Source organism: Phacochoerus africanus, chromosome 11, assembly GCF_016906955.1.
Source record: "Phacochoerus africanus isolate WHEZ1 chromosome 11, ROS_Pafr_v1, whole genome shotgun sequence".
NCBI classification, from domain to species: domain Eukaryota; kingdom Metazoa; phylum Chordata; class Mammalia; order Artiodactyla; family Suidae; genus Phacochoerus; species Phacochoerus africanus.
This window is the reverse complement of record NC_062554.1, coordinates 10,941,742-10,967,361: the sequence shown is the minus strand read 5'-3', so window position 1 is coordinate 10,967,361 and position 25,620 is coordinate 10,941,742. Positions and strand designations below refer to the sequence as shown.

The 25,620-nt window shown below is 59.5% G+C and overlaps 1 protein-coding gene across 1 annotated transcript in view; it reads right to left on the bottom strand.

The window, feature by feature from the left end:
* The window catches only part of MYO7A (myosin VIIA), an 88,080-nt gene that overhangs the window by 12,863 nt on the left and 49,597 nt on the right, over positions 1–25,620 (bottom strand). The window contains 22 exon segments of the mRNA XM_047752753.1: positions 649–773; positions 1,627–1,817; positions 2,901–3,070; positions 4,517–4,643; positions 5,537–5,654; positions 7,746–7,817; positions 7,819–7,917; positions 9,051–9,278; positions 10,166–10,339; positions 10,880–10,999; positions 12,144–12,270; positions 14,496–14,623; positions 15,938–16,027; positions 16,467–16,643; positions 16,895–17,098; positions 17,465–17,674; positions 18,703–18,810; positions 19,284–19,502; positions 20,028–20,112; positions 21,240–21,334; positions 24,028–24,120; positions 24,548–24,706. Coding sequence (XP_047608709.1) covers positions 649–773; positions 1,627–1,817; positions 2,901–3,070; positions 4,517–4,643; positions 5,537–5,654; positions 7,746–7,817; positions 7,819–7,917; positions 9,051–9,278; positions 10,166–10,339; positions 10,880–10,999; positions 12,144–12,270; positions 14,496–14,623; positions 15,938–16,027; positions 16,467–16,643; positions 16,895–17,098; positions 17,465–17,674; positions 18,703–18,810; positions 19,284–19,502; positions 20,028–20,112; positions 21,240–21,334; positions 24,028–24,120; positions 24,548–24,706 — 3,119 coding nt within the window.

Below are 25,620 nucleotides of genomic sequence, written 5' to 3'. Positions count from 1 at the left end.
TGATCAGTGGAGACACCAACAAGGCCAGCATGGCCCAGCCAGCCCTGCCCACCTCCCCAGCCTGCTCCCCCCCTGCTCCCCACTGCTCCCTCAGCCCCAGCCCTGCTGCTGGTAGCAACTCCTCCACCTGCCGGCACAGCTCTGCTCAGACAACACCTCCTCCAGGACGCCTGGCCTCCATCTCCACCCGCAGCCAGCATCTCCATCACAAGGCTGGGTGCACACCAGCTGCCCAGTTTCATGCCTGTCTCCCCACCAGGACTGTGAGTCCTGAGTGCCCAAGACCCCACCTGGGTAGGCAGTCACAGTATCTTTTTGTTGTTTTTTCTTTTTAGGGCCACAGGTGCAGCGTATGTAAGTTCCTAGGCTAGGGGGTCTCATCGGAGCCACACCTGTGACCTACACCACAGCAACAGCGGAGCCTTAACCCACTGAGCAGGGCCAGGGATTGAACCCACATCCTCATGGATACGAGTTGGGTTCATTCCTGCTGAGCCGCAACAGGAACTCCCAATCACAGTATCTTAATGAAGGGAGGATGAGGTGACCCAAAATGAGAGGATCACGCAGAGGGACTGAAACTGCCCGCCCGAGGGTAGCAGAAGCCTGCAGCGCCCCGTTCTGGGCGCACCCCCTTTCTCCCATCACCTGAAGTAGTCGTAGGAAAATTCCTCCAGCGTGTAGGGCTTGGCGCGCACCTCGGGCTCTGCTGTTCGCAGCTGCAAGAGCCGGATGACATCCTGCCTCTGGTCGGGTGTCATGGTGACCAGAGCCTAGAGATGCAAAGATGGGGAGCCGAGGTCAGTCTCCACCGGGGGCCCCTGGGAGCCACATGGTAGAGCCCGGCGCCTTCCTGCCTGGGGCTGGGGGAGGCTGCCTTCATGGGGGTGGACCCTGTGCCTCATTCTGGCCCTGGGAGCCCCTTTCCTCCCAGGCAATCTCTGAAGGTACCACTGCCTCCACCCTTCCGGGCTTAAGATCCTTCCCTCGGTGCCAGGTTCTGAACCAGGCTGGGTCAGTCAGAACCCCTGGCAGGAGACGCGGTGTGAGAACCGCCCAGTCAACAGAGCCTGGCTCAGGAGCTGCCTGCAAAGCTGGACTCCTCGGTGCTGGCTCAGGGGCACCTCCAGAGGACCAGGGCCTCCCTTCCCAGCTCGGCCCTCGCTGCTTTTTGTTTTCATTCTTATGATTTTTATTTTTCCCATTACACCATTCTGTCGATTTCTACTGTACAGCAAAGTGACCCAGTCATACATATATATATTTTTTTTTCTCACACTATTCTCCGTCATGTTCCATCACGACGGATGAGAGAGAGTTCCCTGCCTTACTGCCCTTCTGGACAGTGCGATCCCCTTCCCCCCCCCCCCCAGCCACTCTGCTCCCACCCCCTACCCCTGGGCAGTTCCCCATCCGAGGCGGTGTCTTGGCCCCTCCCCGCCTGGCACAGGTTTGACAATTGCCCTCATGTTAAGTGCGCGCTCCTATAAGACCCCCGGATCATCTTCACAGAAGCTCCAGGGCATGAATCTGCTGTAACCCCTCAATCCACTGCACAGATAGGACAGAAACACAAGGAGGGGCCGGGGGAGCCTCGCATCCACCCGCCACCCCCAGGCCACGTACCACAATCTCCCGTGGCGGCATGGCAACCGTGGGCATGACGTACACGCAGTCGGTGGGGAAGTCCCCGCGCTGCTTGGTCCTCTCGTTGATGCCACTGGCCCAGCCCGAGTTCATGACCTGCTCGCCCGTGTCGTGGTCCAGGATGATGAGGTCCCCCTTGGCAAAGCTAAGGAAGCCCGACTCCTCGCCCGCTGGAAGGTGGAGGGGAGCAGGACAGGGGCCGGGGCAGCGGGGGGAGAGGCAGGGTTGGAACACCTGTATTCCAGCTGCTGACCCACTAGCCTCTCCTCCCTGCTGGAACTGAGGCCCTGTCGCTCTCATAGCTGCTCAGCGGTCGCCCTGCCTGCAGCTCAGCAGCCACGACCCTCACACAGACAGCCGTTAGAGAGGGCCACTCCCCTGCTCAAAAGCCTTTCGGGGCTCCCCATTGCCCCAGACGAAATCCCCCACTTCCCTGACATGCTCGCAAGGCCTGCTGTTGGGAGACAGTCTGCCCAACTCCCTCTGCCTCATCTCCCCCTCCTCCGGCCTCACCTCGCTGTGTCCAGCCAAACCCAACCACCTGCCATTCCCAGGCACACCTGCTCTCTCCACCCTCTGCCCCAAACTCTCTGCTCACACACATCCCCCCACCCCACCCCCGCATCCCAGGGCAGCAGGGGCGCCACTCCCCCAGGGTCCCCCAGCTGCTGGGCTTCCCAGGTCCCTGCCTATCACAGGGACTGTCGCTGCTGTTCCCCTCCCCTCTCCCCGCTGAGGGCAGGGCTGGCAATGACTCCATCTCTTTCACATGCCCTGCCCAGGCCCCCAAAGGCCCAGGGATGCTCAGTCCATAGCCAGGACTCTGTCATCATTTGGGGAACACCGAGGAGGGACCCCTGATCTCATGTGGGGCAGGTGGCAAGCAGCAAGCATCTAAGAACCAGAGGGAGGAAGGTTCCCCTCAGGAACACAGAGCTTGAGGGCACAGAGTTGGGATTTTGGGGTGGGGGGGTGGCGGTTGGTGGGGTTTTTTGCTTGTTTATTGATTGTTTTTGGCACCCACAGCATGTACAAGTCCCCAGGCTAGGGAGCAAACCTGATCTAGTGACAAAGCTGGATCCTTAACCGCTAGGCCATCAGGGAACTCCCAAAGGCACAGAGTTTAGCTCTTTGATCCAGTTGGAGCTGAGGGTGTCCGGGCAAGGATGGGTTACAGGTACCAGCAACCTTCAAGGCCGAGGTGTGTATCTGCCTAATACCCTGACCCCCTGTGAAGGGAGGGAGCCACTCACCAGGGTTGGGGTTGTCCTGCAGGGCCACCACGTACTTAGACCTCTTTCGAAGCCCCTCCAGGAAGGTGACCACTAGGTCACGGATGTCCTCGGCGTTGCTGGAGGTGAAGGTGTACTCGTCCCCCTTGATGGTGGCCAGCGTGAAGCTGGGGGCTACCAGGTTCGCTCCCCTGCAGGACCAACACGAAGAACAGGGCCCAGCCGGGGTCAGTCCTGCCCAGCCCGCGTGAGGTGCAGCACAGCCCAGGTCAGAGCAGCCCAGCAAGAGCAAGACACGGCACTGCCTGAAGGACACCAAGGCCACCCAGTCAGATGTGGCCACGGAGAGGCCGGCCCAGGCAGCCTGAGGGCAGACACAGCTCAGCCTGGGCCAGACATGGCAGGGCCAAAGTCACACCCGGTCGGAGGCCGGCAGGGGGAGCTCACTTCCCCGTCGCTGTCTAACTCCTACTCACCCTTTAGGTCTCAGCCTAGATACCACTTCCTCCAGGAAGCCCTCCCTGCCTGTTGCAGCCCTCAGCATGCTGGTCCCTATTTTAAAATGGCTTATTCGGAGTTCCTGTCGTGGCTGAGTGGTTAATGGATCCAACTAGGAACGATGAGGTTGTGGGTTCGATCCCTGGCCTTGCCTTGCTCAGTGGGTTAGGGATCTGGCATTGCCGTGCGGTGTGGGTCACAGATGCGGCTCGGACGCTGTGTTGCTGTGGGTTAGGGTTACCCTAACTGGGGTTAGACGTAGGCTGGCAGCTACAGCTCTGATTAGACCCCTAGCCTGGGAACCTCCATATGCTGCAGAAGCGGTCCCAGAAAAGGCAAACAGACCAAAAAAAAAAAAAAAAAAGGCTTATTTGATGTCCACCTCCCCTCTCGAGTGAAGCTACAAGAAGACAAGGATGATCTTGTCACCTCTGCATTCCAGGTGCCTGGTCAGAGCTGGACATGACCCAACCCTGGTGTACATCGGACACAGCCCAGAGACACTCCTATCAGCCCCAGATGCGGGGAGGGCACTGCCAAGAATGCCAGCCCATTCTAGAACCTGCTCCCCTGTGCCCTGCACTTGTCAATTCACAGAAGCTCTCCCATGGATTACTGCGTCAATTTCTCACCACTGCGGCTGAAGGAACGTCAGGGCCTGTATTTTAGGGACGAGGACATGGAGGTCCCACGCAGGCCCCCGAATCCCAGGCCAGCTCTTTTGGTACACGCTCCACTGTCCCTGACTGGCCTGCTAACCACCCATGCCCAGCACAGAACTACCGAGAATGTGCTGTAATGTGCCCCCCGCCCCATTAGAAGGAAGGTGCCTGACGGGTCTGCAGGGTGCAGCACGGACTGCTCAATCACACGTGACCACAACAGGCCACCAGGTGTCTCTGCACCTCAGTCATGTCCTCTGTGAGGTCGAGACTTCTCCCAAAGGCCCTGTAGGACCCGCAGCGAAGCCCCGGGAGCCGTCTCCTTCCCCATCTGGCTGTGTCTCTGTCTGCCCCTGCTCACTTCAGAAAGGGCTGGATCAAGACCCTGAGTTCGAGTCCCCTCTTTGCCACTGGTCTTTGTGCAGCTTCGGACAAGTCCCCGCCCGGCACTCAAGGGGCTGTGGGGGTTGGACTGACCTGCTGCTGGACACGGCCATGATCTCGGGAAAGGACAGCTCCAGAAGCACCTGCTCCTGCTCATCCACGAAGTAGACGCCCGTCCAGTTGACAGCCACGATGACATCATTCTTGGGGAGGCTGGGGCCTGGGACAGAGACAGAGGCACTGAGAGGGCGCCTGCCCACTCCCAGGCCCAGTCCCTCCCAGTTCTCATGACCACCAGGGAGCTCGCCAGGGTGGGCTATGTTAATGTCCATTTTACGGATGTGAAAACTCCGAGAACACAATCTCCTCTGGGGCCAAAACCCCAGGTGTGGTGGGAAAAAAAAGCATTGAATAAGAGAACTGGGAGTTCCCGTCGTGGCGCAGTGAAAATGAATCCGACTAGGAATCATGAGGTTGCAGGTTCAAATCCCCAGCATCACTCCGTGGGTTAAGGATCCGGCATTGCCGCAAGCTGTGGTATAGGTCGCAGTCGCGGCTCGGATCTGGCGTTGCTGGGACTGTGGTGTAGGCTGGCAGCTGTAGCTCCAATTCGACTCCTAGTCTGGGAACCTCCATATGCTGCGGGTGTGGCCCAAAAAAGAATAAAGGAACCGGGTTTGAGCCCCATCCCTGCCACTGGTCTGTGCAGCCCGGGGTAAGTCTCCACCCTGTGGTGTAGTGGAACATAGGGAGGGGTTACACTGAGCCCCAAGGTTCGGCTTGGCCTGATATTTGGTGGTTTTTGAAGCCTGGCACTAGCACCAGGCCTGGCATGGAGCAGATGCCCGGTACTGACAGCCTGAGGATGGCTGAGCAAAGGGCCTGTCTGGGTCTGTGTCGGCCACGTCCACTCTCAGCTTCGCAGGGTCGGTCCAGCCTGTGCTCTAGGCCACCCTCTTCTGTACACAGCAGGTGCTTTAATGACCACAAAACCCAGTGTGTTGCCAAGTACCTACGACGCAGACTGTAAGGAGACAGGACCCGCTCAGCACACCGACCTGGACAGAACAGGCCACGGAGGCAGGGGCAGGAGGCAGGAGGGATGGGAGGTACCTGAGAACTTGTAGGCTTCGTAAAATCTGGAGAAGAGCAAGGGCCACTTGAAGCGGGCATAATTGACCACATCCTCTTTGACCTTCTGGGCATCAGTTCTCCTCTGGGCATAAATCCCCTGGACGGAGACAGGCCAGGACAGGGGACAAAAGACATGGCATGAGCTCTGTGTGGAAATCAAATGTCCCTGTCCCAAAGCCAGAAGTGGGCTACCGTGTCCTCCCGTGCCCCAGGGCCTCACCCCCACCCACAGCCTCCCCATCTCTCTGTGTTCCTCTCCTTCCATCAATTGCCCAGCAAGCACTTACTGGAGAAATATGGGTCCCCCCACCAGGGGGCCCCCGATTCAGCAAAGTGACAGGAATGCCCATCATCCCAGCACAAAGGGGAGTGTTTGGGCAACAAGAACGTGAATGGCTAATTTGGGGGGCCGGGGAGGGGGGGTGGCCAGACCCAACCAGGAAAGGGAGCAGGAGGTGGGAAGGGAGCCAGGTCAGACGGAAGCATGGGCAAGGCCACCAGCCACTGCGAGACTGGGCTTTCCATGGAAACTGACAGGTGAGCCCAGGAGTCAGAAGAACGCCGGGTGGGGAAGGCTGCAGCCCGGACGGGGCAAGCAGCGGGGAGACGACGTGAAGCTCCCGGCGGGACACCCAAGTACGGACGTTTCATCATCTAAAAAGATCCCACTGGGCTTTGCCAAGATCTGGGTGAGTTAGAGTAGAACTGGACAGACCAGAATGCACTCATGGTTTTGAGCGGCTCCGAACGCAAACACAGATAAAGACTCGGCATGTGTGTTGGCACTCAGGCCGTCCCAGGAGCAGCGAGTACTCAGGGTAAGGGGCTCAGGGCCTCAACCCGATCTCAAGCAGCTCAGAAAAAAAACAGCATGTGTGTGCACAGACAGAGGAAACCATAAAGCAACTAAGGGACAAATAACTGGTGAGTCGGGGCAAAGCGTGAGCTGTACACAGTAGGTCTAGTTTTTGTAACTTGCAACTTTTCTGAAAGCGTGAAATGATGTTAAAATAAAATGCTTTTCGCCAGCTGACCCTAATAATCACGCCAATTCACACCTGCCCACTCTCCACGGCCTGGCCCAGGGCTCTGGGATGCACAGGCCGGGGCACTGCGGGCCAACAGGGAGACCCAGCGAGCTCGGTCATGGGCTCTGGGAGGGCCAAAAGCACATCTGTTCTGCTCACAGCTGTGTCTCCAGGGCCCGGTGCAGTGCCTGGCACACCGCAAGTGCCCCAAACAAGAGGAATTCGTGAACAACGGCACCCAACCCAGAACATGCCACGTGCACCTTGGCAGTGAACCCCCAGGAGGCTCAGGGCAGGCAGAGGGGCAGAGGTGGGGGCGGAGGCTGGAGCTGCCAGCTGGAATGGATGGGCTTCAGCAGCTGGTGGGGGGTGAGGGGTGCGGGAGAGGAGGTCGCCAAGCACAGAGATGCAGAGGGGGGTGGGGGGGAACGCACATCTCTTCTGGAGAGGGCTGGGGGGCCAGGAGGTCCTAGGGGTGAGCCAGGCCCAGAAGCAGAGGGGGTGCAGGTTCAGGTAGAGGGGGACCCCTGTGCGCAGCTCACCAGGGAAGGGGAAGTGCTCAGGGGAATAGACCGCAGGGCTTGTGGGTTAGGGGTGTAGGGGACAAGAGATCACTGAACTGGGAGCCCTTGAAAACTCGTGTGCAAAGATGAGTCTGCTCTTAAACAACTGGGGCCTGGAGCTGGGGCAGCTCGTGGGGCCCCTCCAGCAGCCAGGGTCCCCCACCCCCACCAGGCCCACGCTGCTCCACTTGGGGTGGGCCCCTCAGCTGAGAGGGGCTAGTTATGAGCAGGAAGTTGGCCCGGAGCTCTTAGAAGGCAGACGGAAGGGGCACTTTCCCCAGCACGCCCCCATCAGCCCTCCTGAGCTGCAGCTAGGAGCTGCAACCCCAGGACCCATGGATCCTTGGTTTCCCCCATGAGGCCACGATGGGGCAGGATCTGATCCATCTGTGTCCCTGGCGCCCAGTCCAGAGCAGAGGGCAGAGAACCCAAGTGAACCGATATCCACGGTGCAGAAAGGCTGCTGGGAGGCAGGAGGTCAAGGCTGCTGTCCTGTCCCTCCAGCCCCATAGACAGACAGACAGACATCAGGTGAGAGCTGCGACCCCTCTGATTTCTCAGGTCCCTGCCCCTCCCTCAGGACCCCGGCCTGCCTACCTTCTTGTGGGCAGCAATGGCCAGCTGGGCCCACTTCTCCAGCGTCCTCAGGGGCGTGATCTCGCGGTCAGGGGATGTAGGTGGGCACGAGGTTCAGGAGGCGCTCCAGGATCATCTCGGAGCCGTAGTCCACAAAGTACTGCTGGGAGGCCAGCTCGGCCAGGTCATCCTCCTAGACGCGGGGAGAGCCCATTCGCGCTCCCTCTGGGGAGCCCCTCCGGGCCACCAAAGCCCCCCAGGCCCTGCGCTCTCCCCGACTCTCTAAGCTCCCAGCTGCTTGGTGGAACCATGAGCTCCCCAAGCACAAGGCCACACACCCCTTCTCCTGGGTCCCCTCAGCACCAGCACAGAGCTTTCCAGGGGCACATGGTCCCAGCAGTAATGGGTCAGCCACTACATTCTCAGCCTGGTGAGCGGGGTCTGCCCTGGAGAATGGGGGCCTGGGTACCAGCGGAGACTGTCAGAGGAGGGGGATGCGTCGCCATGGCTACCTCCATCACCATGGCTACACCACCGAGAATAATCAAGACACTGAACAAGCGGTGGGCGATATGGCCAAGGCTGTAGAGAGCCAGATGGGCCCTGAGCATTTGCCCCTTTCCTGCCTGAGGCTGGTGCATGGCAGCCCCAGTGACGCCTGCCTGGGGCTCCCCAGGGCTCTGGCAGCAGGGACAACAGAGAAAGGCTCTTGGGCGCCTTGGAGGCAGTCGATGTTTTTTCACCTAGTTCAGTGCACTCTGGAACTGGAGCAACTCGTATGGCGGTGCTCATATATTCTGCTGCCTATCAGCTCACCAACACCAAAACCACTACCGTTCTCACCCCCCCATCCCCAACACCATCACCACCTGCCACCCCCCCTGCACCGCCAGTGCCCCCACCACCCCTCTCCTTCCCTTCACTTCCGTCATCCTCATCCCTCCGTCATAATCACCAACAGACCCGTCAACATCACGGAAACGTCTTCGCCACCAAAAGCCAAACCACCACATCCATTCCTGTCCTCAGGAGATCGAAGGAGATACATGTGCGAACTCTGGGCTAAATGGGTGGATCTCTGACTCCTTGAGAGTAGAATCTTCTAGACTAAGTCAGAACACTGCAGCCCGTCCTCTGTGCCACGCCGCACCGCAGGGAAACCTCCGCTAACCAGATTCAGGCTACTCGGCAAAGCCCTTGCTCCCAGGTGGTGTGGCACGCAGGCGAAGCCAACCTCCACCTTGGCCGGGGGTGAGTCCCGGACAGCAGCGCTCAGCCGAATTCAGAAAGCAAGCAAGCTCGGCCAGAAAATTAGCCCTCACTCACCTTCTCACACCGGTACTCCCCAAACTTGACCCCTCGCACCACCTGCTGGTAGATGAGGTTGGTGGCCACGCTGTCTTCCGAGGGGTTGTGCCAAGGCGTGAAGACCTCTTTGCGGAAAAAGAGCCTCCACGGGGCGTTGCGCTCCTGGGCACCCTGCTCCTTGGCATACTGCTCACACTGGGAGATGGCGTCCATGACGTGGTCACTGCCACTGCCCAGGGAGGACACCTATGGGCACAGGGTTGGAGTCACCCAGCAGAAGGGTGAGCAGGCAGGGAAGGACTACACCAAGCCACCAACTGTTCTCGTTGGGATGGAAATCAAGGCTCAAAGAGGGGACAGGCCGGGCCGGGTCACCCAGGAGGCAGACTAGGACGGGATCCCTGGACCCCCCCCCCCCCAACATGGGCTCTGAGCTGGCATACCACATGCGAGGGCCCATTTCCTAGGGTAAGCCTTTTGTGAAACTCTGATGGACAAATGACTGCCAAAAACCCAGAGGTGACCTGCTGGTGAGAAAAATCCAGACAAATGGCACCAGACATGTTTCTATTGTTGGGTCCTGCTGGGGTAGGGGGTGGGGGGCCCCTCTGCTGGGTGTGGGCACAAAATCACCCACCCCCGGGGCCCAGCTCAGGAGAGAAAGCTCCAAGCCCAGGTGCCCCCCAGAGGCCCACTCTCTAGGCGCTCGGTAACGAGTGAAAGGGAACCACCACGGAGCCGTGATACGTAATCACAAGTCCCTTTGCAAGTGGGAAAACGACTCTCAGGGGGCCAGTGGCTGTGCCCCATGGCACAGGTAGGTCTCTCTCCCATGTTCCTTCTCTGTCACTAGCAGAGGGTTGAATCCACCTGGGCCCGGATGGCTGCAATGAGCCCCGGGTCTCCATCTCCCTTGGACTGTCGGGGTTCTCTTTAGATGCTCAGCACCTCCGTGCCCCTAAGGAGTCGGGGCAGAGCCAGGGTTACCACTGGTTTCCAGAGGAGGAAACCGAGGCCCTGGAAGACCCGTAACTGCATGAGGGCAGCTGAGCCAGGAGGTGGCAGCACTGGGGCAGCAGCGGGTGGGTGGTCCAGGGGCGGCTCGGGAGGCGAGGCTCCAGGGCCGGCCTCACCTTATCAAACAGGGCGACGTAGAGCGAGAACCCGAAGCGGTCCTTGAGCGAGATCTTGTCGGCCAGTGCATTGCAGAGCTCCCTGGCCGTGGTCGCCGAGTCTGTCAGCAGGGTCTTGGTGGTCCCGTCCATGAATGTCACAGGCAACATGATGGGCTTCTTGGACTTGGTGGCCTGAAAGTGACCCGGAGGGTTTGTGGGAATCCTTCCCCTTCACCACAGCTCGCTCCCTCCAGGCTCCCAGCTCCCTGTGGGGTTGGAGCCCTCGGACCCCAGCATCCCACAGGGCAGGGCCTGTCCCTGGTCACAGGCATCCAGGGAGCCCTGCGGTGCTCCCCACCCGGAAAGGGCCTTCGGTGTCCTTGAGTTGGGGCCCGAGGGCGGGGCCATCGGGCTTTGCCACGTGCCAGATGTTTCTGCCCTCTCATCACGTAACCATCACAAGAGCCTGTGAAATTATCTTTAGTGCCATGTTGCAGACGAAGCCACGGAGACACAGAGGAAACCCCGCTGCCCAAGTCACTCTGACCGTAAAGCCAGCAGATGGGAGTCAATCATCCATGAAGGCTTCCTGTTCCAGGCCTGAGATCCCAGAACAGCAAGGCAGGTGCTTGAAGCATCACAGAACCCAAAGCTGGGAATGTTTCTGGGGCACTGCCCACACACACCCCACACACACACACACACACGCCTAGGTGGGGCTGGGGGCCGCACCTGCAGCTCCAGCCAGCTGGGCGGCTGTGTCCGTGTCCCATTGACGAAGGTCCTTCTGAGCCGCTCCTCACAGTAGGGGGCGTAGCCAGGTGGCCCCCCGTGGATGAAGTTCCGCAGGTACTATGGACAGAGGATCTGCTGAGGGGACCGCACGCCAGCCTCCCTCAGGGACCCCGCCTGAGCGAGGCTGGGACTGGGGACCCTTTTCCAGAGGGCTTGCACCTGGGCAAACATCTCCTTGACCGACAGAAAAAAGAACCCAAAAGGGACTAAAAACAGCCGCCCGCACGCGCAGGGGGGATAATAAAGGAACAATGAGATACAGGAAGGCCACAAGCCAACTGCCACTTCCCAGGGGCTGGGAACAAAAGCAGGCCACTGCCCACCATCCCCCACAGCACCACCAAGGGGTGGGTGCACCGCCTAAGCCACCCCTCCTGCCCCACCGACCAATCGGCCGCCACCCTCCCCTCACTTAGGGAATGAGCCCGCCCTCCTCGGAGAGCCAGCAAGGGCACCTGTTTTGTGTTCTCGTGCCCTTGCGCTGCAGCGCGAGCTCCAGTAAAGCCTTGTCTTATTTTCTCATCTGGCCTCTCATCCACCTCTATTGATTCAAGGGTCCAGGGACCCCAGGGAGCACCACCTGGACCCACAGAGCAGCCTTGCCAGCTCTCCTGCCTCTGGTCCCTCCGCCCACATTCAGCACCTGCTCCTCAAAGCAATTCCATCCCCGCTCCTCCTTCACTCTCCAGATCAGGTCCACGTGCCTCACCTCGGCACAGGCCACAATCTGGCCCTCTCTAGTCTCAGCTGCGCCTCCTGCCTCACCCCACACACCAGCATGACCCCTTCACCCAGCTTGAGTCCTCTACCTCCAGGGTCCACCTCCCCGACCCCTCCTGACCAGGCAAACACCTCCCCCTTCCCAGAGCTGACCAGCTGGATTGGTCCTGCTGTCGCCTGCTCTGCCTCCGCCTTACTCCAAGGCCTGGCACCAAGGAGCAGTCAAGAAAGTGGCCTGAGATGAACTGAAGTGCTTCAGATAAGCACGTGGGAGGCCCAGGAGATGCCATGATTCCATCCAGCGCCCCGTAGATAAAATGGGGCTCGGGGAGGTACAGGGAGGTGGGGGGGGGGTGCCTGGGAGGAGGGGAGGACTTATTGCCAAGCCCCTCTGGGTCTCTTCCCCCGTGCTCTGCCCCCCAATGCCAGGGACCAGGCTCAGCTCCCCTTCCCACCTCTGGAGGCCAAATGCATCCCCTACCTTAACGAACTTCTCAGAGGGGGCGAAGCAGCCCACGCAGAGAGACACGAGGATCCAGCCCCGGGCATAGCTGCTCTTGGAGGGATTGTGAGTGAGCTGCTTGCTGATCTGGCAGTAGATCTCGTCCCTAGGTGGGCAGGGGCGCCAGGAAGGAAGATGCCTCAGAGAGAAGCCCTGCCCCTCCCACCAGCAGGTGTGGCTTAGCAGCGTGTGCTCACCCACCTGCCAGAGACCCCCCCCTCCCCCGGGAGGAAGCAGAGTGGGGCCAGATGAGGAAGGCTGAGCCCGGGTCTGGGGCCACTGGGAAGGGCCTGGCCTTGGAGACAGCTTCATCAGGCATGAAGCATGTTCCCAATTCCAATCCAGAGTCTGCGGCTGGGGCCCCATGGTCCCGAGGGTGGTGGGCACCCTGCTCCTGGACACAGTGGTCACGGTCATGGGGGACCACTCTGATGAGAAGCACAGGCTCCACCCCTGCCTCATCCCTCACCCAGCTGCGTGGCCCAAAGGGTGAGGTCACCTCTGAGACCAGCCCACAGTCACGGCAGCAGCCCAATCTCTACAAATAACAAGTGGCAGAGCAGAAATAGGAAAAACATCTGGGGAGTTTCTCCAGGAGATGAAATGGGCAGGGACTTTAACTTTCTCTTGATACACTTCCAAAATGTTTGAATATTTCAGTGGCCGCATATTACTCCTTAGATTAAAGCCATGAAGTTTTTTGTTTTGTTTTCATTTTAAAGGGAAATGATAGCACCTTCCTTCTAGGACTTCTGTGCAGAACAATAAGCCAAAGCTTATAAAGCACCTGGCACAGTGCCTAGCACAGCAAACCCCTATAGATGCCAGCCCAGCTGCAGTGAGTACAATGCTGCCCACCCGTTCAGGGCCAAGAGCAGAGCGAGACCCACCATGGCAAAGTGGCCACCAGGGGGCACTCCCTGCCGCTCTTTCCTCTGAAGGACCAGCCTGAGCGGGAAGGGGAGGGACTTCCTCACTCACTGGCTCCCCAATCTTGAGAGCTCATGGACCAATACAACTTCAAAAGAAATTCTGGAAGTTGCTAACTTATTCTTATGATAAATAAGGGCATTTAAAACACACCGCATACGCAGCACCTGCCCACTGTATCATAATCATTTTCTGAAACAGGTAATTTCATATCCAAAAAGTAGGAAAGGCAAAACCTTACAACAAGGAACAGTCCTTCAAGTCAAATGTAGACTCATCCTTAGCCGTGGATACTTAGCCCTCAGGGAGTCGGCACCCCAGCCTTCTGACTTGGTCCAGGGCTCTGGCCCTGTCTTCTCTAGAAGCGACTATTTTAGGGCTGATGGTGAGATAACTGGGAGGCAAATCTTGCCCCTTAAACATACCTTGGGCAGCTACCTTTCCTTCCCGGAGGCAGGTGGCCCCGGATGCTGAGACCATCTCCGGTATGATAGCAGCTGGCCTCAAGAGCAGTGAAAGGGAGGCCGGTGACCTTGGGCAAGTCTCTCCCCCTCCAGACCTCAGGTCTCCCGTGGGTAAAATGGCACGTGACCTCAGCACCCGCCCCATCCCGCTGTCCTCCCAGCCAGCATACACAATTCCTGGGATCAGCTCTCCTAACCGGCCATCCCGTGCAGGTAGAGTTCTCGGAGAAAGTCCCGTTTTTCCTCCACTGACACAGCGGAGTTGATTCCTTAATTGCTCCTGAAAGGTCATGGATCATCCAGCTCCTCCCCAACACCCCAGGGACCTGAGCAGGGGCCTCTCCTGAGCCTGAGTGGGGAAAGAAGCATTTGCGGGATCCCAGGCAGGCTGACCACAGTAACCTTGACCATGAGCCTGGGTCAGGTGCATTGAAAATGCTGGCAGGGATGGAGTTACAGCAGGAAGCGCATCTCAGATAAGGATAACAGCAGCTACTGATTATGGAGTGCCCGCTATGGAGGTCCTATGTCACACATTTTCATTGTTTTTTCTGTCCACAAGTCTATGAGGTAGGTACTTTTGCGGGGGAGAGGCTGTGCCCACGGCATGCAGAAGTTCCCAGGTCAGGGACTGACCCTACACCACAGCAGTGACAACACCCAGGTCCTTAACCTGCTGAGCCACCAGGGAACTCCGAGGCAGGTACTATTATTATTCCATCTTTACAAATGAAGACACGGATGACTGCAGAGATGAATTCACTCTACCAAGGTCACACAGCCAGCCAGCAGAAGAGCTCAACACAGGCCTGCTTGGCTTAATCTGTTGCTAAGGTGACAGGGCCACCACTCAGCCACCAAGAGCCTTTCCAGGCTGCAACTCCAGGAAGAGCAGGATGCCTCCCCCTCCCTGCACCCCTACCCCTCAGGCACTGACCGGAGTCCTGGTCGCAGGATGCCGTTGCCAATGATAAAATGCAGCTTCTCCAAGTTGGAGGTGGGCCGGTCCTCCAGCATGCTGTTGCCCTGCACTGTGGACTCCCCGTCATGCAGCCTCTTGGTCACCTTGGGGACAGGGCTTGATCATGACCTGACCAGGGCCCTGCCACCTGCCGGAGTCTGCCTGCTCCCCTGAAGAACCGACTCCTGGGAGTGCCCAGGGAGCTGGCTCCTTGCCACTGGCATACCCCCCGGCCTTGTGCAGAACAGAGCCAAAGAGCACTGGCCCCATGCCACCCACTTCCGGGGATAAGGCTCCTCTGCAGCCTCCTTGAACGTCCACCCCCAGCCCTACCCCGGGGAAGGCCCCTCAGCCAGGACAGGCACCTGCTTCTCTGACTCCTGATGGGCCACACACCACTGCCACCCAGAGGACACCAGGTTCCAAGCTCCTGCTCATCATCACCCATCACTAATGCCCTGGCCCCTGTGTGACCAGCCTCAGGCCTGGATTCACACAGATGTGTTTCTCTTCTCTGGTCCCACAGAGCCCACAGTGCCAGCCTGGCACTCTGCCCAGAGACACGCAGTGGGTGAGCAGACAGACCGAGTGGGAGGTCCTCGCGTCTGCTGCACCCCCACAGCCACCACCTCGCGCCATCGCCCCGGGAGCCCGCTGCAGGCATGTTCTTTCCTGGGTGCCTTGGATCCAGAGCGACAGAGCTGGGATTCAAATCGGGGGCTACGTAGCTACAAGCCTGGAGTTGAGCCTCAGGTGGGGAATACAATGAGGGCAGAGGCAGCACAGGCTATGGAAGTCCCCGAGGTGCAGCCTGACTCTGCTGTAGAGGGAGGGGAAGGCTTCCCGGAGGAGGTGACCCCCAGACAGAGAGGAGAAAAGAGGAATGTTAGGCAGAGGGACCCGTGTACACACAAGCAGGGGCCTGGAGAAGCCCGGCCCCTACCCTGCACATGCCTTCGTGTGTGTCTGCCTGTCCCTCCCACTGGACAATCCTGGAGCACGGGGCCAGGACAGTGCTCAGAAAAGCACAAGGTGACTGAATGAATGAATTCAAAGAAATCTATAGCACTGCTGCCCCATGAGCGCTCTTAATCCTACAGAAAATTCTCATGGGCAAAAAAGGCCCCAGGATCAAAGGCAACAGGTCCACATCCTGGCAGGAAACGCCCTCCCTCTCGCCATCTGCCAGCCCCAGCCCCTGCAGCTGTCGTGTCCCCTCCTCCGGGAAGCCTCTGACTGGCTCCAGCCTGAGCACAGCGCCCTCTTCCTCACATCCCGTCTGCCTGATGACACCCAATGCTGTTCTGCCAGCTGTCCAGCACCCTGGAAACAGGCAGGGTCCACTCCCATCCCCTTGGGTCCCGAGCCCAGCCTCGCCCCAGCCTGGGCTGCCAAGGCCATGCAGCGTCTGCTCTGACCTCCTCTGTCAGTTTGGACTTCTTCTTCAGGGTCAAGTGCACCAGCTTGTGCCTCACGCTGCTCTTCTTCTGCCCCTCGGGGAGCTGGGCCTGCAGACAAACAGGGGTCAGGGTCAAGCAACAGGGTCCGGTAAGGACAAGAGCAGTTGACAACGTGGCTGGAACTGTCTCGCCTCCGCACTAAGGTTACAACGTACAACCCCCCTTCCCCACCCTCAACCCCACCTGGGAAGTGACGGATGGGAAAACAGAGATCTAGAAACGTCTAGTAACCTGCCCACCCCTTCTCAACCAGCCAACCCTGAGGCTGGCGCGGACTGCAAGGCCTGTCTGCCCCGCCGGGGCCTCAATCGTGGTCCGCACTTTACAGTTTAGAAACTGCTCACTCATTTGTTCCCACACGTAGAGAGGGGAGGACAGGGCTTGGGGAGGTGAGACAGAGGCAAATTTTAGGACGCTCCTTCTCCTGAGGACCCTAAGGCCGGGGATGGCCTGGGAGGGACCTCGGCCAAGGGCACCTGGGACTCACCTCGCCCTCGCCCTGCAGGGCCTGCAGCTCCCTCTTGTACGTCTTCTTGCCCAGGGTCTCGTAAATCTTGGTCATGACAGGGATCTTCTCGCTGCCGTCACTCATGGCCGTGTGGTACTTGGGCTCAGGGAGGTCCCCCATGAACCGGAGAATAGTGATCCACACCGCCAGGGCCGCCTGGGGACAGAGTGACACCAGTCAGAAAGTCCGGGCGCCGGACGCGGCTACAGCCGTCAGAGGGATCCAGGGCTGGGGCGAGGCGGGAGAGCCCCTCGGGAGGACCTCTGAGCTGTCCTTGGGACCTGGCCCGGTGGCCCGGCCCCAGGCTGGGCACATGCGTGCGCACGGGCAGCAGTCAGCCCTGGTCCCTGCGCACCAGGGGCCCAGCCGCGCAGCACCCACGCTGCCACCACAGCCCCAGCCCTCACCAGCTGGTCGCCCTCATCGTCGTGGTACAGCAGCGGCTGCTTGAGTGGCCGCCGGGTGTAGGTGTGCGTGGTTGTGCCCTGGAAGTAGGTGGCAGCGAACTTGGCGAATTTATACTCGGAGAGGTCCTCCTCGTCCTCGTCGGGCAGGGGCAGGGCCGCGTCCAGGTCCTCCTCCACCATCTCCCTCCGCCCCCGCTCCAGGTCCTGGGGGGACGACAGGGGTTCCCTGCCTTGGGGGCCAACCCAGGGCGGGGCTGTGATCCCTCAACCTGTCTGTGAGGGGCCAGGTCTTCCTCCACGAGTAGAGGGCTCTGTTCACCCTGTTTGCTCCGCAAAGCCCAGCACGTGGGAGGTCATTAATAGACGAATGAATAAAGGTTTGTGAATGGCAACGACAGTGACTGGCCCAAGGTCACATGGCAGGGTGGTGGCTGGACGGGGCCTGGGACTGCGGCCCCTGACCCCGGTTATCACAGCCGCCCTCTGCTCAGAGGGGGACCAGATAGACTTTAAGAGCAGGGAAGGCCACCACACTGGGGCCCGCCCCAGCCCCTTCCCCCCGCCTGGTACCTCGAAGCCACTAGGTGCCTGGCCCTCCTGGCCTGGCAGGCCACCCGAAGTCCCCAGGAAGCCAAACATCTTGTCCACCATGTCCGAGTGATTGACAGGCTCGTGGCGGGCCCTCTCCATCTGCTCCAGAAGCTCCTTCTTCCGCCGAGCCTCCTCCTTCTCCTTGAGCTCCCGCTCTGCATCCTCGCGGGCCAGCTGGGCCAGGCGCTCCTGCGAGGTGGGGGTGATGCAACGTCAGGGAGCAAGTCCTCCGGGGGAGCCTGGAGCCCCTGCAGCAGCCAGGCCAGAGCCCCAACCTCCAAGAGGCCCTCCTGGCCATCTCTCCACCCTGCAGCATGCCCTGCTCTGCCCTCGCAGCCCAGCACAGACAGATGCCGGGCGCTGAGCCACAGAGACAGCTCACAACAAGCCCAGAGAGTAATACCACCTGCCCTCAGCTGGGGCCACCTCCTCCAGGAAGCCTCCTCACGCCTGCCCGGCTGGAGGGGACCACACCAACCCAGAAATCCCAGAGCCACTGGGTGGAGGCTCTCGACCAGCGCTGTCCAACAGAAATACAATGCTTGCCATGTATATAGTGGCTACGTTTAAAATAGTTTTTTAAAAAGTAGGTGAGGTCAATTTTAATAATGTATTTCATTTAACCCAATATTCCCAAAGCACTATCTCAAGATGGCATATGGAGTTTCCCAGGCTAGGGGTCCAACCAGAGCTGTAGCCGCGGGCCAATGCCACAGCCACAGCAACGCGGGATCCAAGCCGAGTCTTTGACCTACACCACGGCTCACAGCAATGCCAGATCCTAACCCACTGAGCGAGGCCAGGGATCAAACCTGCATCCTCATGGATACTAGCTGGGCTCATGAACCGCTGAGCCACAATGGAAACTCCAGAATTAATATATTTTTAAAAGTACTGAGATATTTTTATATTCCTTTTTTTCAACCGAGTCTTCAAAACTTAGTGCGCAGTTTGCACTTTGCCCTTTCAAGTGCTCAGTAGCCACACGTGGCTGAGGGTTCCGTGGGCTCAGACTTTTTATCCTGTGTCATCTGTCTGCTGAGTCCCTGGAGCCATGCACTCTGGAGCCACAGTCCCCTGGCCTGGCCGGCACAGGACAGGCACCCCGCACACAAATGAAGGCAGATGGCATGGACGGAGGATTGACAGACACTGTTGGCAGAGAACTGCTGAGAGGGCACCTGGGTGTCTAAGGAGCCAGCCCATCCCCAGCACACCTGATGCTTGCGTTCGGCCTCCTCCTTGGCCTTCTTGGCGCTCATTTCCTTCCGGAGCTTCTCCTCCTCCGCCAGCCGCATCTTCTCCGCCTCCAGGCGCCGCAGGTACTGGGGGTGGGGGGGGCAGCGGCAGCAGAGTGAGCCCCGAACTCCACGTGGCCATCACTGTGCTTCCCACCAGCTCAACTCCACCCGACCCTGGCTGAGCTCTGAAACGGGGGAGCAACTTTGCCAAAGAATCTGACAGAGAGGGAAACTGAGGCAGGTCTCATAGACAGAAATTCTGCAGGCCTCATAGACAGCGGGGGCACCACTGATCCAAAGCCAGAGCAGGCTGACCTTGGCTTCCCCAAGATTCAACAGGACTGGGCCCCCCACCCTGGCCTTGGCCCAGAGGTGGGAAATGAGGGGTCTGGACCTGTGCCTTCCTCAGAGAAGGTAGAGCCCTACATGCCCCCGAACCCCCATGGCCAGGCCAGATTTGGGGGCAGTCTGTCTACCTGAGGTGGAGCAGTGCCCTTCAGAGGATATAGGAGTCACAGGGCTCAGAGCCGTGGGTGCTGTGGACCCGGGACCCTCACCTCGGCCCTGAGGCGCCGGTGCAGCCTGCGGGCGATCATGCCCCGGGCGTAGGCCTGCACGGTGATCACGGCCCAGAGGCGATGGCGGAAGGCCTTGCGCACCAGGTAGGCTCGGCAGCGGGCCTGGAACTCGATGATGCGCTGGCGGGCCAGGCGGTACTGCTGGTGCAGCTTCCGGGAACGGTGCAGGGCCTGCAGCCGCAGGAAGCCCAGCCGCATCTGCAAGGACAGCCGCCAGCTCAGAGCTGCTGCCCTGACTCCATACCAACCCTGCCCGCAGAGGTCACCGCCCCGGGCTCCTCTTTCCATCTAGCACTGTGCCCCCAAGGCCCAGCAGTCTCCTCGCCAATCAAGATTCCCAAGGAGTGGCCTTGGCTTCTTCTGAGATGGGGACTACCCACCAGGGACCCCCATCCTCAGACCAGGGGCCAGCCTCCTTAGCCCCACGGCCAGGCTGCAGCACACCTGCTTCATGGGGGTCCATGTGACACACCCGCTCCTGACCCCCCCTGAGGTCTCAAAGAATTCAGGGGCTCACAACCCACCAAGACAGTCCCAAAGAAAAGCACAAATGCAGCGAACCAGACAGGGAGCACCAGAAGAACCAGGCTTGGACTTTGGGCTGGAGGAATGCAAGGGGCTGGCGGGAGGCCAGCCAGGTCCCACAGAGAGCTAAGTCCTGCTGCTGTGGCAACAGAACCAGGTTCAAAGGCCTCATGGTGAAACAGACCCAGAGTTCCTCACCAGCCCATAATTCCTCCTGCAGTTGTGGCCCCGCCAGTGCCTCTGGATCAGCGTGGCAGCATTCTTCAGCTTCAGGAAGTTAGACCTGAGAACAGCAGCATGATGCAGAAGCATCTCAAAGCAGAGAATCGGCGCCAGGGTCCAGGTGGGGTTTGCAATCAGGGGCGCAGGGCTGAGTCCCAGCTCTGGGTCTCCCTGGCTCCCCAACCTTGGGCCAAGGCATATGTAACTTCTCTGAGCCTCGGCTTCCTCATCTGTAAAATGGGCAAAATAATACCTGCCCTGCCTGCTTCCTAGGCTTCTCACATAAGCCCGAAAAGGTGAGCATTCAGAGGGTTATTTGTAAATAAATGTATGAGTAATCAGTAAGTAAAATAAAATAAAGATTAAAAGCTTTGGATACTATAAACATCACTTATAATTGATAGTCTAACTCCCTTAATTATAGATGAGGAAACAGACTGGATGAGGTCAGGGCTAGAGGCCTGGTCTTCTGACTGGGGGAGCACCATGCCGCTCCCCTGTGCACACCAGGACGTGACAGTCATCTTTGACCCGATGGAGGACAAAGACACACAACAGACAGCAGGTGTCTCCTGAACACAGAAATAAATCAGGGAGGAGTGAAGCATGGCCGCACCAGCGTGTGTGAGCCAGGGAGCCAACACATGGAAGCACACACCCAAACGAGAGCACAGCCGTGGGAGGGGGTGGACAGACGGGTGGATGGAGAGAGGGAGGGAGGGTGCGACCAGAGGAATTGCAAGACGGGCGGGCTGTGGAATCCTGTGGAGCCTGGATCACAGTCAAGGCGGCCCGGTGCATCTGTGAATTGTCACAACTGCTCACATGCCCCTTAAGTGGGATATGGGACGCACTTTGTAATTTACAAAATCTCAATTTGGGAAATTTCACCAGACATCTGAGACCCACAGAGTATCCACGTGCGTGCCTCGTGTACCAACGTCTGCGGGCCTGTGCGTAGGAGAGGGTACCGTGCTCCCCCAGCGAGGGGGGCACCCCTGGGTCTGTGTAAATTATGTGTCTGTGTGTACATCCATGTGCACATGATCGAGTGTGTATGTGTGTGCTTGTTTCTACGTGTACCTGGGGCTTTATTCCCAGTGTTCACGGGGGAGAAACAGCGGTGAGCCCAGCACATGCACAAGCACGTGTGTGGGCTGATGTGGGGGACCTGGTCCGGGCACAAACCTGTCTTTGAAGCCCCGGATGACCTTCTGGAGGAGGATGACTCTGTCGGTGATGGCCTTGTCCCGCTCCACCTCCAGCAGCATGTCATGGTGGTCCTGGAGGGCAGAGCTCCTGAGGGGCGCCCCCACTCACCCCTCCAGCCCCAAGGCTGGGGCTGCCCCTGGTGAGCCCCCTCTTCCTCCACTCAGAGCATAGGCTCAGGGCTCAGCTGGGCCTCAAAGGCTGCCAGCCCTGTTCTGGCCCCCAGGGGGGAGCCTCCTGCAGCCGCTAGTACACACAGGTACTGCTGTGGCTGTTTCCCAGACCCTAATTTGACTGGCTGGAGCCTTTCCCAAGGACCTGGGTGGGAGGAGCCTAATTTGACTGGCTGGAGCCTTGCCCAAGGACCTGGGTGGGAGGAGCCTAATTTGACTGGCTGGAACCTTTCCCAAGGACCTGGGTGGGAGGAGCCTAATTTGACTGGCTGGAGTCTTTCCCAGAGACCTGGTGAGAGGAGCCTAATTTGACTGGCTGGAGCCTTTCCCAAGGACCTGGGTGGGAGGAGCCTAATTTGACTGGCTGGAGTCTTTCCCAGAGACCTGGTGGGAGGAGCCTAATTTGACTGGCTGGAGCCTTTCCCAAGGACCTGGGTGGGAGGAGCCTAATTTGACTGGCTGGAGCCTTTCCCAAGGACCTGGGTGGGAGGAGCCTAATTTGACTGGCTGGAGTGAGGAGGCCCCACACATACACACACTGGCTTCATCCCTGTGCCATCTCTACCCCAGGCCTGGCTCTTCTAGAGGTCTCTATCACCTCAGCCTCGGACCTGGGTTCAGGGTCATTTCTCTCCAGAACCTTAGAAGCAGCCTCCTCACCAGTCTCCTGGCCTCTGTTACTCCCCCTTTGGCCCTCCCTCCAGGACAGATCTTACAGTGATGACCCATGCCCTCCCCCTCCCCCCCCCACCCCCTCCCCACCCCCTTGCCTCCTCCCCTGGCACCTGGACCGTCCATCACCAGGCTCCGTCCCCTTCTCCAGGTTTCTCTCATCCTCACCCCTGAGCCCCCAACCCTCACTCTGGCTGAACAAAACTTCAGGGTTTGTTCAAAACACAAATCAAATGTCTCCATGTGCCGGCCCTCTGCTAGGTGCTAGAGTGGGGCCACAGTGAACCAAGCAGACCCGCGCCCTGGTCTGGGGAGGCTGAGTCTGGTGAGGAAGCCATATCTGTCAGATAATCACAAGACACCTTACTTGGGGACAGGGCTTGGCCTGGAGGGGCTGCTCAGCTAAGGCTTTCTGAATGAGTGATTGAATGAATGACTGAATGAATGAGGGTTGACATCTGGGGTCTGGAAACCCCTGCCCATTTCTTTTTTTTTTCTCTCTCTCTTTTTAGGGCCGTGCCGGAGGCATATGGAAGTTCCTCGTCTAGGAGTTGAATCGGAGCTGCAGCTGCCAGCCTATGCCACAACCACAGCAACACGGGATTCAGGCCACGTCTGCGACCCACACTGCAGCTCACAGCAATGCCAGATCCTTAACCCACTGAGCAGGGCCAGAGATCGAACCCTCATCTTCATGGATATTGGTCAGGTTCGTTACTGCTGAGCCACAGTGGGAACTCCCCCACTGCCCATTTCTGAAGGATGCAGACAATGACGGTCCTGGGAGGCCTTTGGCACTAGATGCCATCGTGCTACGTGCCTTCCCTCCCTTACCCACGTGTGCTGGGCATCAGAACCTAGGAGACCCAGTCTCCGCTCCAGGTCAGCTCCTGACCTCCGGCTCTTCGCTTCTACGCACTGAGACTGAAATGGGCAAAATAATTCTACCTCATGGGACACAGAACATGCTTTCTAGGCAACAGCTGTGAGGCGCACAGGCAGGGGACCGTCAACCCATTTTCCTGATGGGGAGACGAAGGCACTGGCCCAGGCCCCTCAGCCAGGAAAGAATTAGACAAGCACGGGACTTCCTCTAGCTCAGGCCTGGCTCCCTATGTCCCTCTCTGCAGCTGTCCTGGGCTGCCCGGGCCCCACCCCATGCCGGAGGAAGGAGCCCGGCCCCATCCCCCAGGACAGCCAGGAACCTACAACAGCAGAAATGGAAATGGGGAAGCCAGAGGTCACAGTGTCCCTGCTGTAGCTATCCCGCCTCCGCCAGTTCCTGCACGCTCTGTCCCAAGGCCAGGACTCCCCGAGCCCGGCTTCCTGCTCCCAGCCCTGCCCCAACCCACTCCCAATGGCCCAGCTCTCAAGGTCCTGCCCCAGCTGTGGTGGGAGCCAGAGAGCCCCAGGTGCCCACAGAGAGCTAAGTGGGTGGCACACGGCTGACCACTGCCCAGGATGAACCTTGCCTGGCAGAAAATCACAGGCAGGACCCAAAGATACACTCAAGAGCCCCCCACCCCCTCCATCTGCACCACCACAGGCACATCCCACTGTACAGCTGGGAAAGTGAGGCTCAGAAAAGGTCAGGGACCTGCCTGCATTCCTAGAGCAGACAGCCACAGGGTCAGGACTGAATCCAGGCCTCCGTGGTGAGCCCATCTCTGGCCTGTGGTTTGCTCACCCACGGTCACAGCTCTGAGCCGACCCCTAGGTCACAGATGCTCTCAGAAACCCACTGCCCCTCCACCACCCAGGAGGCCTTCCTTACCTCACGCCTGCCCCTTCCGGCCACAGCCGCTGGGCAGGAGGACGGCAAAGGCCCAGCCCTGGCCCCGTTAGGTGCAGCGACTCCTCTACAGAGGCCCCCTCGGACCCGTTCCCACTGTCACAGGGCTGCAATCAGAGGCCGTGCTCACCTTCAGAAAAATCTTGGTTTTGCCTATCTGCCAGTCATCGTGGGTGCCCAGCACAGCCTCGGCCATGCGCTGACATGTCCCCCGCAGGTCACCCTGGGGGATGCACGAGAGAATGGGTGGCCCTGCCGGTGGGAAGGCCACCTGGTGTCCCTCCCAAGGCTGGGAAGCGGGGCTCTTGCACCAGCTCTGCACCTGACTCTGAGTGGCCCCAGCCGGGTCCTGCCTCTCCCGACCCTCACTCTTCTCCATAGCTTGGCCCCATGACTGCCAAACCCCCCCTAGAGCCAACCACCAGGGTGCCCTTGGCAGCCCTGGTCATGTCCATTACACCACACGTGTGAGGTCCACGCCAGCCGAGCCTGGCGACGGCGGTTCTCTGATGCACTCCGTGCGTGCCTGCCTGCCTGAGGCCGCGCTGATGTCATGGCCCAGCGCCCTGTCCCAGTGAGAAGCCTGGAGCTTCTGCCCAGCCCGGGGCTGGGACCCTCCCCTCCCAGCGCCTAGGCCCCCAGCCCTGCACCTGCTTGTAGGCTGGCTTCACGCCGGGCAGCAGCACTCGGTACCGCTCCACGAACTCCACGAAGCTGTAGCGGATGGGGTAGCCGGCCCGGCGGATGCGGATCGTCTCCATCATCCCAGAGTACCGCAGCTGGCGCACACACAGGTGCCGGTCGAACAGCTGCCAGGCCCAGAGCCAGGGGCATCAGTGCCTGAGGCCCCGGAGGGGAGGCCAGCCCAGCTCTGTGTCTCCCCAGCCCCAAACGAAGGCCCAGAGAAGCCAAAACCACACAGCAGAGGAGCAGCAAGGGGGGGGGGGACGACATCCGGGCTGCAGGTCAAACCCACGGAGTAGCACGAAAGGAGCATGAGTTGGCGCAGGGTGAGCTGAACGTCTGAGTGCCTGGAGGAGAGATGGCTTAATTCCCCTTGGGGCATCGCGAGGGGGCTTTAGGGAGCAGGTGGTGTGTGCTCTCACCCAGACAGGAGAGAGGGTACTGGAGGGGCAAGCGTGCGCAAAGGCGACAGAGCCTAAAAACGCAGGACACGTTAAGGGACTTTATAGCAACAGAGGAGGCTACTCCATGCCAGGATTATGTTGTGCGGGGGGGGGGGGGGGGGGAGGGGTGAGTGCCTGGTACAACCCCAGGGGGCGCCCTTCATGCTACAGGCATCTTAGATTTATAGTCATTCAGACAACTTTCCAGCTACTGACAGTAAAGAGCCTTCCTTAAGGAAGAGATACATTTTTCTAATTGGCACAGTCATCTTGGGGACAGCAGCAGGGCTGGGGAACGCCTCAGAGGCCAGGCTAGGGAGGCAGCAGGGAGTGACCGCGTCAGACCTGCGTTTGAGACCCGTGTCTCTCACTGCAGCGGGGAAGGGGACCAGAGAAGGGAAACCAAAGGCCGGGAGCCAGGAGACCCAGGGAGGAGGACTTGCTGCCAAGGTCCAGGCCACAGATGCTGGGGTCTGAGCCCAAAGAAGGCTCTGGAGGCATCTGAGAGCAGGGGAGATGCCCCCAGTGGCAGAGCCCCAGCCTCGGTCCCCTGGATCTCCTGCCTTAGAGGGGAGCTCCCTGGACCCCTTTGACTC